Below are 14891 nucleotides of genomic sequence, written 5' to 3' on the forward strand. Positions count from 1 at the left end.
TAGATTGACTGGTAAATCGAGAGCTTCGCCTTGCGGCTCAGCTCTTTCTTCACCACGACAGACCGATACATCGACTGCATTACTGAAGAAGCTGCACCGATCCGTCTGTCAATCTCCGGTTCCATCCTTCCTTCACTCGTGAACAAGACCCCTAGATACTTAAACTCCTCCACTTGATGCAGGCACTCTCCACCAACCTGAAGCGGGCAAGCCACCCTTTTCCGACTGAGGACCATGGCCTCGGATTTGGAGGTACTGATTTTCATCCCCACCGCTTCACACTCGGCTGCAAACCGTCCCAGCGCATGCTGAAGGTCCTGGTTAGAAGGGGCCAACACGACAACATCATCTGCAAAAAGCAGAGACGAAATTGTGTGGTCCCCAAACCTGACACCCTCCGGCCCCTGGCTGCGCCTAGAAATTCTGTCCATAAAAAATTACGAACAGAACCGGTGACAAAGGGCAGCCCTGCCGGAGTCCAACATGCACTGGGAACAAGTCTGACTTACTGCCGGCAATGCGGACCAAGCTCCTGCTTCGGTTTACAGGGACCTGACAGCCCTTAGCAAAGGACCCAGGACCCCATATTCCCCAAGCACCCTCCACAAGATGCCGCGAGGGACACAGTCGAATGCCTTCTCCAAATCCACAAAACACATGTGGATTGGTTGGGCAAACTCCCATGAACCCTCCAACACCCCGTAGAGGGTATAGAGCTGGTCCAGTGTTCCACGGCCCGGACGAAAACCACACTGTTCCTCCTGAATCCGAGGTTCGACTATCGGCCGTATTCTCCTCTCCAGTACCCTGGCATAGACTTTCCCGGGGAGGCTGAGAAGTGTGATCCCCCTATAGTTGGAACACACCCTCCGGTCCCCCTTCTTAAAAAGAGGGACCACCACACCGGTCTGCCATCCCAGAGGCACTGTCCCCGACCGCCACGCGATGTTGCACAGGCGTGTCAACCAAGACAGCCCCACAACATCCAGAGACTTGAGGTACTCAGGGCGGATCTCATCCACCCCCGGTGCCTTGCCACCGAGGAGTTTCTTGACCACCTCAGTGACTTCAGCCCGGGTGATGGACGAGTCCACCTCTGAGCCCTCATCCTCTGCTTCTCCAATGGAAGAAGTGACAGCGGGATTGAGGAGATCCTCGAAGTATTCCTTCCACCGCCCAACGACATCCTCAGTTGAGGTCAACAGCTGCCCACCTCTACTGTAAACAGCGTTGGTAGGGCACTGTTTCCCTCTCCTGAGGCGCCGGATGGTTTGCCAGAATCTCTTCGAGGCCAGCCGATAGTCCTTCTCCATGGCCTCACCGAACTCCTCCCAGGCCCGAGTTTTTGCCTCCACAACCACCCGGGCTGCAGCCCGCTTGGCCTGTCGGTACCCGTCAGCTGCGTCAGGAGTCCCACAAGCCAACCAGGCCTGATAGGACTCCTTCTTTAGCTTGACGGCATCCCTTACTTCCGGTGTCCACCACCGGGTTCGGGGATTGCCGCCTCGACAGGCACCGGAGACCTTACGGCCACAGCTCCTAGCGGCCGCTTCGACAATGGCGGTGGAGAACATGGTCCACTCGGACTCAATATCTCCAACCTCCCTCGGGATCCAGTCGAAGCTCTGCCGGAGGTGGGAGTTAAAGATCTCTCTGACAGGTGACTCGGCCAGACGTTCCCAGCAGACCCTTACAGTTCGCTTGGGCCTGCCGAGTCTGTCCAGCTTTCTCCCCCGCCATCGGATCCAACTCACCACCAGGTGGTGATCAGTTGACAGCTCCGCCCCTCTCTTCACCCGAGTGTCCAAGACATACGGCCGCAGGTCAGATGAGACGACAACAAAGTCGATCATCGACCTGCGGCCTAGGGTGTCCTGGTGCCACGTGCACTGATGGACACCCTTATGCTTGAACATGGTGTTCGTTATGGACAAACTGTGACTAGCACAGAAGTCCAATAACTGAACACCACTCGGGTTCAGATCAGGGGGGCCGTTCCTCCCAATCACGCCCCTCCAGGTGTCACTGTCGTTGCCCACGTGGGCGTTGAAGTCCCCCAGTAGAACAATAGAGTCCCCAGTCGGAGCACTTTCCAGCACCCCTCCCAGAGACTCCAAGAAGGTCGGGTACTCTGCACTGCCGTTCGGCCCGTAGGCACAAACAACAGTGAGAGACCTATCCCCGACCCGTAGGCGCAGGGAAACGACCCTCTCGTTCACCGGGGTAAACTCCAACACATGGCGGCAGAGCTGGGGAGCTATAAGCAAACCCACACCAGCCCGCCGCCTCTCACCATGGGCAACTCCAGAGTGGTGAAGAGTCCATCCTCTCTCAAGGAGTGTGGTTCCAGAGCCCAAGCCGTGCGTAGAGGTGATCCCGACTACCTCTAATCGGAACCTCTCAACCTCACGCACTAGCTCAGGCTCCTTCCCCGCCAGCGAGGTGACATTCCACGTCCCTAGAGCTAGTTTCTGTGTCCAGAGATCGGGTTGTCTAGGCCCCTGCCTTCGACTGCCGCCCGATCCTCTTCGCACCGGCCCCTTATGGTCCCTCCTGTGGGTGGTGAGCCCACGGGAGGGCGGCCCCACGTCACCCGTTCGGGCTGAGCCCGGCCGGGCCCCATGGGGGAAGGCCCGGCCACCAGGCGCTCGCATACGAGCCCCAACCCCGGGCCTGGCTCCAGGGTGGGGCCCCGGCTGCGCCATACCGGGCGACGTCACGGTACTCATAATGTTGTTCTTCATTAAGGGGGGTTTGAACCCCCCTTAATATATAAAAATATTTTATATAATTCACTTAGTCATTACTAAAATTCAACTTACCTTAGCTTTAATGCAAGAACAGAGCAGCATAGCACTAATTAACAATCATGAATTCATATTGTAGGCTAGATCATTCACCACCTCATTATTTGAATTAAATTATTTGTATTGAATCATATCGATTTTACACTATCAGTAACACTGTACAATAAACAACTTACCTGTTATGAGCTTGTGTGGTGGAAGGTCCAACATCCTCTGGTTTCTCTTCAGTGCATCCGCGGCTATGGTGCTTCTGTGGAATAAGACTGAAATTCTCAGAATTCTCAAGCATTCGAACAACAGCTGTTAGTTTCAGAGCACACTGTGACTCAAGGTTCAGTATGTGCCCAAAACATTGAATGTGTTGATAGCCAGTCAGCTCAACAGCTACAGTCATATTCAATGCGTTGTCAGTACTGTCTAATGGGTCTTTTTCCACAAGCTTCCATTCCTCTGTAGCCGTCTGTAACACTTACGGCACAGGTGCCATATGAGCACCGGTGGGACTGTCGTGCATCACCCTAGTTTGAAGTATGTAAGAGTGCATTTCCCACTTGGTCTCGGTGGCCCTAGAAGTCCACAAATCCCAGGTAGGTATGGGACGATAGATGATGGCAGTACTAATCGCGATGGAAAATACAATTATGATATTGTAGAGAAATTCCATAATCAAGATAATCGTAAATCGGGATCATCCTCACATGAGTGACTTGAAAATGCATCATGAGTTGGGTTTGTATTGTATAGATTTTACTAGAAAACGTTCCCCAAACTCTGCATTGCAAGAATGCAATCTTAAATTATGAAAATGCCCATTATTTCCATCAGCTTATTGTTGTTCTCTCCTAGGAGGAAGCGTGAGAATAAATGACTAAGAACAACTTGAATGTGCTTCACTGTCTGCCAAGAAAGTATCCTCATGGTGGAGTTCTTCATCGTATAACGAAATGTAAATCCCAGCCAAACTGTATCCATGACATTTTTATTCGACACCTACAATATCTCTCCGATTTGTTTTAAAATCAATACCCAGTCCGACTGGTATCCAAAGTCCGCCAGATCCGAAAAATGCCAAAGATGAGGGATAATCAGACCTTAATTTTGTCGGATAATTAGCCTACACTGTAAAAAGAGTGCCATAAAACTACAATTTCTTTCCACTTTTTATATTTTTTTAGAGTGTATTCATCACTTATAATTTTTTTGACAATGTACGAAATCTACCATGCACAAGGTTGGCAAAAATATGCAAGAGTCAACGAACTCAAGCTCTGCTTTGTCAGACACCATGAAAAAGTTAGTAAAGCAGCAAAGAACACCAAACGGAATCATCTTCATTTCTATACATAAACATGATCATAATCCCCAAAAATATTCCAAATGTTAACAATGTTAACACTGTAACTCTGTTACCTTCTCATCATTTACAACAAACATTAACATAATGAACAGCCGCAAAGCATGCTGGGATATTGATAATAAAAATGAAATACTCCTTATACAGTTTATTTTTATAAACAGTGAAACAAAGTCTGTGGAAAAACTAGGGGTGTAATGGTACACGTATCCATACCATACCTTTCGGTCCAGGACATTCGGTTCAGTACGTGTTGTTCCGAATTAATATAGTCTAACATTCTAAATGAATGAATATAGTCTAACATTCTAAAAATCCCCCAGAGACGGAACTTAGCCTAGCACATGAGCGAAGTTTGCTTACTGTAAGAAATTATAATGTCAGCTAGAAGATGACAGGATGAAAACAGCCAATTCCTCCATCGTCTACTACAGCAGACTTAGACTAGCTTTCAATAGCTTGCAACCAGGAACCCTAAGCTAACATTAGCAAGGCAAACTATAATATTGAACTCTGAGTCAGCACTTATTTAAGAAAAGTTAATTATATTTTTCATATTATTCAGACATTCTTTAACTATTGGGCATTGGTGGGGCACCGCTTTCTCACAGGTGAGTATTTGCGAAATGCTAAAATTGTTTTTTTACTGAAAGAATCCAACCTAGTGCAGCTTTAAGTATAATGGCAATGGGCAAAATGTATAACTTCCTAATAAATTAAATTGTATATTTTGCATATCTTTTTTCACTGTTGTGAATAACCGTGACTGTAGCATACCGTATAAATGTGTGTGTGGGGTGTCTGATAGTAGGCAAGTAATTAAAATGAATGTCCTTTTAAGAGTTATGGTGCTCTTATTTTATTACTGCTCACACATAGTCAACAGGCATTTTATTGGAGAATGATATAATGAATAAACTAAAGTTTTCCAATTCTAATACAACATTACTAGAAGATGTGCAGCTACAAGAGATGCATGTAGAAAAAAACTTAACCTGCATATTGTAGAAAGTATTAGTAATAGGATATCAGTTATTATACATGTATCTTTTTCTATTTTCTTTATATAATTTTGTTTACATTGTAATCGTTAACACAGAATAAAATCTGTGCGGGCTTAAATAACATTCTCTATCTGCATGATCTGCACAATTCAACATGGGCACAACATAACGGGTAGCTGTTACAATGGATTATGAAGTTGTTATGGATAATCGACACATCAAGTAGGCCTATCGTTAGCTAATAGGGCACATAAAATGCGCACTGAGGATCATGCACCCACAGGTAAATACCGATAAGAAATGAAATCTATATTCACCCCGATCCTCGGATGAGTGACTTGAAAAAGCTCTTGCCAATCACTGAAGTATTCCTACTTGTCAGACAAAAATCAGACAAATCAGACAAAAATATCTATTTTCTGAGATACTGAATTTGGGATTTTCATTAGTTGTCAGTTATAATCATCACAATTAAAATAAATAAACATTTGAAATGTATCAGTCTGTGTGTAATGAATGAATATAATACATACAAGTTTCACTTTTTGAATGGAATTACTGAAATTGAATAACTTTTTGATGATATTCAAATTTTATGACCAGCACCTGTAGATATTTCTAGATGATCTAGTATTAATACAGTGAAAACCTTCTATGAGATAATTTTTATGGCTTTTAAAATGCACAAGAACAAGATTTATGTAAAGGAAGAATATCTGATCAGTCGTTTTGAGCTAGAAACCAGAATTGTTATTGCGATAATTTTCAATTGGGATAATATCATAAATCGGGATAATTTTGGCCAGGATACTCGTGGTATGAAATTCTCATATCGTCCACCCCTAATCACAAGTGAGTGCAACTCTCTCAGCAGTTTGGAGTGCATTCTCCACCTTTGCTGTCGTCTCTGCATACATTGCTGGAATGGCTTTTTCAGTTAAATATTTCTGACTAGGTTTGACATATCTAGGTTCAAATGTGAAGCATTCGGTGATAACCTTAATTTTCGACAACACTGTATGGGCGAAGGTCTTTGTGGTACAGTGGTGTCACGGTTCAGTATTGTTTCGATACATAAAAAAAAGAAATTCCTGAGAAACATGTAATTTGAATTTAGCTTATCCATATATTATAATAGTTAACATGGATAGCGTGAATTCCCAAGAGCATATGGAAATAAATGGGCAACAAAACACAGCCGTGTCTTCCTTATAACATTAAAAGAATAGTAATTTAAATCAGAACTTTAACCAGAGTGCATAGTCCAGCAGCATACAGCTCCGGAAAAAATTGAGACCCCTGCACCTTTTTCTTTCTTTTCCAAAAAAGTTTGAAAGGAAAGTTTTGAGTAAGGAACATAAGTGTTCAATTTGCAGTGGTCTCTAATTTTTAACCCTTCTGTTCCTGTTGTGGAAATTCTTGAACAGATGTATACTTGGTCCTATACATGTATGGGTTACTAGGTTACTAGTTAAAGATGCCGAGCCCCCATGTTTGGATGAAAAAAGGAATGTAGTTAGAGAGGGATCTGGTGTTCTGGCATCCTTGACCGGCACCAGCGGATTAGAGGGTTACCCGTAAATCAGTAAATCTGTGTAAGAGTTCTGATCAATGAAATTGCCATCACATTCCTCACTCAACATTTTCATTTTCGACCTTTTTGAAAAAAGAAATCCGGAGCTGTATATCAAAATGAAGTCGCATAGCAGTGCCACAAAATAGGACCACTTGAAACACGTCACTTCCACAGTGTATAACAATATACCGTAATTTCCCATATATAAACCACAGATTGATTATACCCAGATGTTGAAAATATTTTAAACCACAGCAATTAATATATGTGTGCAGCTAATACACAAGTTTACATTTTTTATATTGTTTCCACTGGCGAACTTTTTCACAAATGATTGCTTGACAACATAGAAGTCTCAAACTCATGTAGCAAATATGATCCAATTGGCATTACAGGGTTTTCTAAAATATTTTATTCTTCCACAAATTCATATTGGTAGCGCCCTGTGACAGATGTTTAGTATTAATGTACAATGTATGTAGGCTACAAGTCATAATTCTCTATATATGGGTGCGGTTAATATTCGGATTTGTATACACACAGCTATAAAATTAATGGTGCGGTTTATACATGGTGCGGTTTATACACATCACCGTCATAGTTGACAGGGAAACCGAAATGTTACCAGGTGGCAGACCTAAATAATACTGGTGTGTCTTCCAGTTCTGGCTTGCCATGTTGCTCCTTTGCAATTAGCTAACTTCTAATTCCTTCACAAGAAAATGTGTGTTATTAAAGTCTCATAACTAATTAGTTGAGTTGAATACAGATATAAGAAAAACAAATGTATTACCATGTGCATATTTTCCCCATGTTAATTTATACTCCACTAGTTTATGCAATACTATTTTTGCCAGACCGCTTAAGCAGAGCCGGCCTAGAAGAGCGAATGTCTCTTACTGACTGATGGACTGTGACTACCCCTTGTTAAATAGCGTAGTGGTAAGCGACGCTGTCTCCCACACGGGTGACCGGTGTTTGTAGACTTGCTGCAGTCAAAGCAAATTATGCATTAGGATTTGTTCAGGATAGACAAAAACTTGGATACATCCTTCAGTAGCTACATTATAGTAAGCCTTAAATAAAGCTGTTTACGGTTATATTGTGACTATTTCTGGTGGATTTTCAAAGTACGCATCCATGCATGCTTTTTGGGGTAATATAGGCTAGATCACAACCATTTGGGCAGTAAAAGAGGAGGGGTTTCCACAATTCCCGTCTTTTCACTTGACGAGAAAGTCAGTTTTCTTCACTAATATTGATAGTTATTGTATCAATGTAATTCACGAATGAAAGAAAAACAAAGGTTTTTGTGCCTTGAAATGAAATAGCTTTGGCAGTGTAAAGTTCAACTTCAGTCTCGCTTGCAATTGCTCAATTCTTCTCACTATTCCAAGTAGTAAATTAGTAGATACTAGTAAACCTATTACTGGCTAATAAGCTGTTAAAATGACCTGTGGCAAAAGCCATACAGTTCATAGATGTGGTGGAAGTAATCTTAATAAGAAACATTAGTGAGGTTAACACACTGCCTAATGGTGTCTAGCGAAAATTCAAACTTATATATTTTCAAACTATAATATATGATTAATTTATTGTTCGGTTGGCAGAGCGTACCGAACCGTGTATCTTGTACATTTTTATTTGGATACAAGACATGCATCAGAACAATACATCTGACCGAATAACCATTTGGCATGCTTGAATTATATGATTGCTAAATAAATGGCAATGTGTTATTATTTTTTCCGTTTTTGTTGTTTGATTGATTATCCATCTGATGACAGAGATTAATAATGTGAAAGGGTCCACTGTGTAAACAAATCAGTGTGAACCAGCAATCTGAATGCCATAATGATGTGACAATTGTATTCCTATAGAAATTACATTTGTGACTACTACTCAAGTAGTTTTCTGACTGGACACTTTTACTCTTACTTTAGTAGTTTCAGAAGACCCTTTTACTTCAGAAGTACTTTTAATTAAGTATAGATTTTTAACTACAGGTACAGTGGATATAAAAATTCTACACACCCCTGTTAAACTGCCAGGTTCTTGTGATGTAAAAGAAAAAGACAAAAATAAATCATGTCAGAACTTATTCCACCATTAATGTGACCTATAACGTGAAAAATTATGTTGAAAAACAAACGGAGATCTATTAGAAAAAAATTATAATAATCACAATAACCTGGTTGCATAGGTGTGCACAGCCTTAAACTAGTACTTTGTTGAAGCACCTTTTGATTTTAGTACAGGACTCAGTCTTTTTGGGTAGGAGTCTATTAGCATGGCACATTGTGACGTGGCAATATTTGCCCACTCTTCTTTGAAAAAGCACTCCAAATCTGTCAGATTGCGAGTACATCTCCTGTGTGCAGCCCTTTTCAGATCACCCCACAGATGTTCAATTGGATTCAGGTCTGGGCTCTGGCTGGGCCATTCCAAAACATTAATCTTCTTCTGGTGATGCCACGCTTTTGTGGTTTTGGATGTGTGCTTTGGGTCATTATCGTGCTGAAAGGTGAACTTCATCTTCCGCTTTCTAACAGACGCCTGAAGGTTTTGTGCCAAAATTGCCTGGTATTTGGAACTGTTCACAATTCCCTCCACCCTGACTAAAGCCCCAGTTCCAGCTGAAGAAAAACAGCCCCAAAGCATGATGCAGACACCACCATGCTTCACTGTGGGTATTGTGTTCTTTGCGTGATGTGCAGTGTTGTTTTTGTGCCAAACATACCTTTTGGAATTATAGCATAAAAGTTCAACCTTGGTTTCATCAGACCATAACACATTTCCCATGTGCTTTTGGGGGACTTGATATTTGTTTTTGCAAACTTCACCCAGGCTTAGATGTTTTTCTTTGTAAGAAAAGGCTGTCTTGCCACCCTACCCCATAGCCCATTCATATGAACAATACGGGAGATTGTTGTCACATGTAGCACAAAGCCAGTACTTGCCAGAAATTCCTGCAGTTCCTTTAATGTTGCTGTAGGCCTCTTGGAAGCCTCCCTGACCAGTTTTCTTCTCGTCTTTTCATCAATAATGGAGGGACATCCAGTTCTTAGTAATGTCTCTGTTGTGCTATATTTTCTCCACTTGATGATGACTGTCTTCACGGTGTTCCATGGTACATCTAATGCTTTGGAAATTCTTTTGTACCCTTCTCCTGACTGATCGCTTTCAACAATGAAATCCCTCTGATGCTTTGGAAGCTCTCTGTGAACCATGGCTTTTGCTCTGAGATGCAACTAAGTAAATTTCAGGAAAATCCTACTAGAACAGCTGATCTTTATTTGTGATTAATCAGAGTCACTTTAAATGATGGCAGGTGAGTTTGAATGTGATTGGTTAATTCTGAACACAGCCACATCCCCAGTTATAAGGGGGTGTGCACACATATGCAACCAGGTTATTGTAAGGTTTTTTGTTTACAAAAACCTGGCATTTTAACAGGGGTGTGTAGACTTTTTATATCTGCTGTTTGTTATCTTTAAGCACTTGTGTGCAATCATAAAAACAGTATCTTGTGTAAGTTTACACCGCTCTTTAGAGAAGATTGGGTGATCAATCGTATTCCCAATCATTTGAGGGCTGCCTTTACATCAAAGTTTCGAAGGAATTGTGGTCGTTTGTATATTGGTTGGTGAAGGTCTGTGCGTGTGCGTGCATGTGTGTGTTCCCTGACTGGCCCCCTTGACTCTCCTCTTCTGCTCTTCCTGCAGTGACATCACTCTTCGCTACAAAGACGCTCGCCGGCGGAAGCAGGAGGTCACGGGGGACAGCAACCGTCCCCATGGCAACGGTAGCACGGCAACCTCGTCGGGACGAAGCAAACTCAATGGCAGCTCCGAGACACTCCGACACAGGAAGTCCTGAGGAGTTGTGGGGCATGGGGGGTCGGGAGGCTGCAGTCAAGTTGCCAGTAGGGAGTGGGGGGAGGGACAAAAAATGAGAGCCGCTATAAGCGCTGCAGCACCGCACACGCTCAGTCACCTGGGTTACCGGTGTAGCGGTGTTAGGATAGTGTGTCTTGGAGAAAGGGGGATGTTGTTCTTGTGCCTACTTGAACATTCATTCCAATGCTGGCTTTTCACTGTTAACACTAATCACTGAACACAACTCCTCACAGGGATTCTGGGTTGGTGTGTCCGCTAGCTATCTCATACTACAGGGATTTACCTAATTTGTGTTATTGGGCTGGGAACTTTACAGGGCCGACTTAAAATTTCTGTTGTCATGTTAATTTAATTAGATCAAAGGGGTCACTCTTGCACTTGGCAGACGGGGTGGGCGTGGCTAAATAAATAAAACTGATGAATCAGAACTGACCGGTGAGACAGATTGGCCACTGAAGCAAGGGGAAGACTGATATGAGGGACCGGGGGTGGGGTTTTCATTGGGAAACGGTCCATTGACGATGTACAATAAAATGGCTGGTGACATGTTTTCAGCCGATTGCAGCATGTCAGAAAACTGGGATAGAAGTCCTTTATGGAGATGTGGGACATTTCTGTCAGTTGGAACAAAGCGACCTAATGCATGTTCATTCTCTATTTCAAACGTATCGAAAAACCTATTTCGTGTTGTCCTGCATTAGGTCAGAGGATAATTTCCTCTCAGTCCTAGCTAACCTGTCCCCCACTATGCAGCTTTCTCAAGAGCAACACTCACGGTAAGCAGTTATATATGCTGTTTTATATGCAGTCAGTCCGAATTGGATGTTGAAATATCTGTTCTATAAAACATTTGAGGGAAAAAAAACACTAGTATAAGAACTCTACAGAGAAGAACTTTAAACAAATGTTGTGGTTATTCACAATTAGTTTTAGAGATAAATGCATGATTGTCACTCATATACCGTAGGTGTTCCAACATGGAGGCAGACAAGGGTGGGCAGACGGTCAGGCAGACAGACTTAACCTACTGAAGAGGAAGGACAGTCACACTTGCTTACTCAGAAGTGGCATTACTATGATTATTGAGCTTTGACATATCCAAATTAGTTTTCTTCTCTGCAGAATAACTTTGACTTACAGAATAATGTTCATTAATTGCTGTAAATTAAGCAAGTTGCAAAGGAGAAAAACAAAAGACTGTGCTGTCCCAAAACTATAGAGATGCAATGCCATCAATAAATCCAAGCTTTTTGGGCACCGCAAAAATCGTTAGCGTCAATGCTGTCAAAATAAGATTCCATAATGTGGTCATCACAGTTGTAAAATTACATGAAGGATTTGATGTGCTGTGAAGCTATGTTTTACTTCAGCAGAAGCTTTACATACATAATGAACTGTCCAATTATCCAAAGTATGCATTTTAAACTTGCCTAAAAGCCCTTCTAATTAGCCTTGTGAATAAATGACACTGATGTATTCATAGGTAATGAGTCTCAGAATAGACAAAATCCAATTGTCAAGTAACAATTAGTCTGGGCTTTCCAAAAAAAAAGCACCTCATCACAATGTGTAGTATGTTGGCACTTCAACCATGAAGGGACGACTTTTGTTGCTATCCACATTACGGATAGCTGGGACCAAAATGTATCCCATGTATGTTGGTTATTACCTTCTGAATTTGTAAGGGAGAAAAGGGCACATCCCTAAAGATAAGGAGAAAATCGTCTGCTTTGCATTGCTCAGGGCTCAGTGTTGACTACTGGGACATGAACTTTGGCACCTTTATTCCATGTGTAATTATAAGCAACATGCAACGTAAAGTAACTCATTTTGTGTCTGAAAAGGTATTGATGTGTCTGTTTCTGGCTGAAGAGTAGAAGACTTGTGCGAACTATCTCCAAATTGCCTGATGTGACATAGAGTATGCGTAGTGACATTCTAATCTATTGTGAATGTAAACCAACAGCAAAGAACCTTAAAAGTAGAGGGCTTCCCTTTAGATGCCAATGATTTAACATGTTATGTGCTGGTTACAGCTGTGTTAGCAACACAGCAGAGGGGTTGATTGCCATCACCATATATTTTGCTTTAGGTTCCTTTTTTTATTGAATTATTTTTCCCTTTCCTGGCAGAATTGTGTCTGGAAATAATGAAGGTATTTATGTATCCAAATTATGGATTTGAATTGGTTTGACCATATTTGACCCCCTTTGAATGTTTAGACTGTCTCAACAAACAGCGCCCAGTGAAAGTCTACACATTCCTTCAGCTGCCTTTTTGCCCAAAGAGCGCCCAGTGAATTCTATACCAGATTCACTGAGATTTAGCACACTTGTTCTCCCATGAGTTGTGCAAGGTTGGCAGAATCATTTTCTATAATGGCTGCCAAATGGGACTTCACCGATGATTAACTCTATAGTGTGGCGGTACACACAATCATTACATGTTGTAGGTTGTGTAGATCAGTTGATAGAAAATATATTACATTTAAGATAGCAAAATGGTAAGATTGTGAAGGGGTAGACTAACTAGTATTAAGTATAGTTTCACCTTAGAAATATCGAAGTCTGTACCAGTTTTCTTTTACTGTATAATGTGGTTGGATCTTTTGAGGACTAAATGAAGGTTTTATTTCAATTCAGGAACCTGAAGTAAATTTCAGTTGTAAATTATGGGTTTTCCCAAGCAGCCAGTAATGAAAGGGAATTGATGGGCAAACCTGAAGTGGTAGGCAATACTGTCCTGGAGTGCCATAGTGATTTTTATTTAACTGATCTGGAAGATCAGGTTTGTTATGTTAGGCAATCACTGACCTGATCAATTGGCTCTGTAACTCAGTGTGATGTCTATTTGGGACCAAATCATGCATCTGGTTGTTAAACCTCTCCAGCCCCTCCACGAATAAGGTGTAATTTAGGGGAGCATAGTCCCCTAAATAACTTTTTCAACTAATTATCAAACCCTATATACAGGTGAGACATTTTGGGAATCCCTATGAGAGGTTTGAGAACCACTACAGTACCCTACATACCTGCTTAAGTATTCCCGGGAACAGGGTTGCCTAACCCAAGAGAGGAAGAGGCAAAGTTTTACTCTGCAAAAATTTGTCCACGAGAAATAAAGGTCACATGAAGTAACACATTTTTGTATCCGGTCCATGAAGAGTGAAATTTGATTGTTAAAAAATTTAAGTGCTGTTGTGTGAGGCTGATTTGATCAAATGAACGTATCGTAATTGTTCAGTTGTTATGAATGCACTGATACAAGTGGACGCATGGTGTTTTGGCAACTATAAAACAACTACAAACTATATAAATGTTGTTCCCAGCTCCTCCCGTCTGCCTTTTTTGTTTTTGAGATGTATTTCCATTGTTAGAGTGGCCACTCTATCTTCTCAATATAATAGTCTTGTGAATTACAATAATTAATCTTTGTTTTGCTGACTTGTTTAATTATGTGGGGTCAGTGAACTCCCATTTTTAGCCACAAGGAGGCAGCAGATCTCTTCTGTCACAGACTACCTGTGAGGTTGGTCTGAGAGGGCTGTGCTAGATATTTTTTACTCAGTTTAAATAAATGTGAATGATGTAAAGGATGGTGAACAAAAAAAATGAAATGCTGCTGTAGCACATGGTATTTTATAATGTTTTCAATAAAATCCAATAAAACATTTTTCGGCCTGGAATTTGTGACTGTCAAACGTGAGGTGGTGCACCACAAACCAAGGTCAGCTGACTTAAGATAGCAGATAAAGAGAAACAACAGAGACGATTAAATTAACCAGTTCTGCTTGAATACAAGGTCCAATCATGGTTAACTCAGAGTCATGACCAAGGTATATAAACTTTTGTGTACTGGCTAGATGTTTTAAAATCTGTACACCTTGTTTGGGGAACTGACTTTGGAGAAGTCTTTGGATCACAATTATCAACAAACAGATCTCCCATATAGAACACACAGGTGCCCAATTTAACACGTTTAGTTTGTTGAGAACTGTTTTGGTCTTTGATGAGGGATGTTACAGGAAATGATCACTGCCACCTGCTGATGTTGGTATTGGGATTGTGTCACTTGTATGGGCCCTCCAAGTTCTTGTTGGTACTGTGAAGTAAAGAAATAGATCTAGTGTCTGGGAACACTTAAAAATGTTAGGCCTTCCTAGGCAATTTTAGGCCTTCCTAGGCTTCTTTTATTTCCTAGTCTTCTTTTTAAAAGAAAATGTTCAAAGATATTTGTCACTTTGAACATTAG

General features: G+C 41.8%; 1 protein-coding gene across 3 annotated transcripts in view; it reads left to right on the forward strand.

The window, feature by feature from the left end:
• ptdss2 (phosphatidylserine synthase 2) overlaps positions 1–13124 on the forward strand; it is a 54108-nt gene extending 40984 nt beyond the window's left edge. For 2 of the 3 annotated variants that reach the window (XM_010898166.5, XM_010898165.5), the window contains exon 14: positions 10467–10620. In XM_010898166.5, the coding sequence (XP_010896468.1) occupies positions 10467–10620 (154 nt within the window). Of the gene's footprint in view, positions 1–10466 lie in introns of all 3 variants that reach the window. The other variant, XM_010898164.5, reaches the window with a different exon arrangement.
• The last annotated feature ends 1767 nt before the right edge of the window (positions 13125–14891 follow it).

Source organism: Esox lucius, chromosome 19 (genome assembly GCF_011004845.1).
Source record: "Esox lucius isolate fEsoLuc1 chromosome 19, fEsoLuc1.pri, whole genome shotgun sequence".
Lineage (NCBI taxonomy): Eukaryota > Metazoa > Chordata > Actinopteri > Esociformes > Esocidae > Esox > Esox lucius.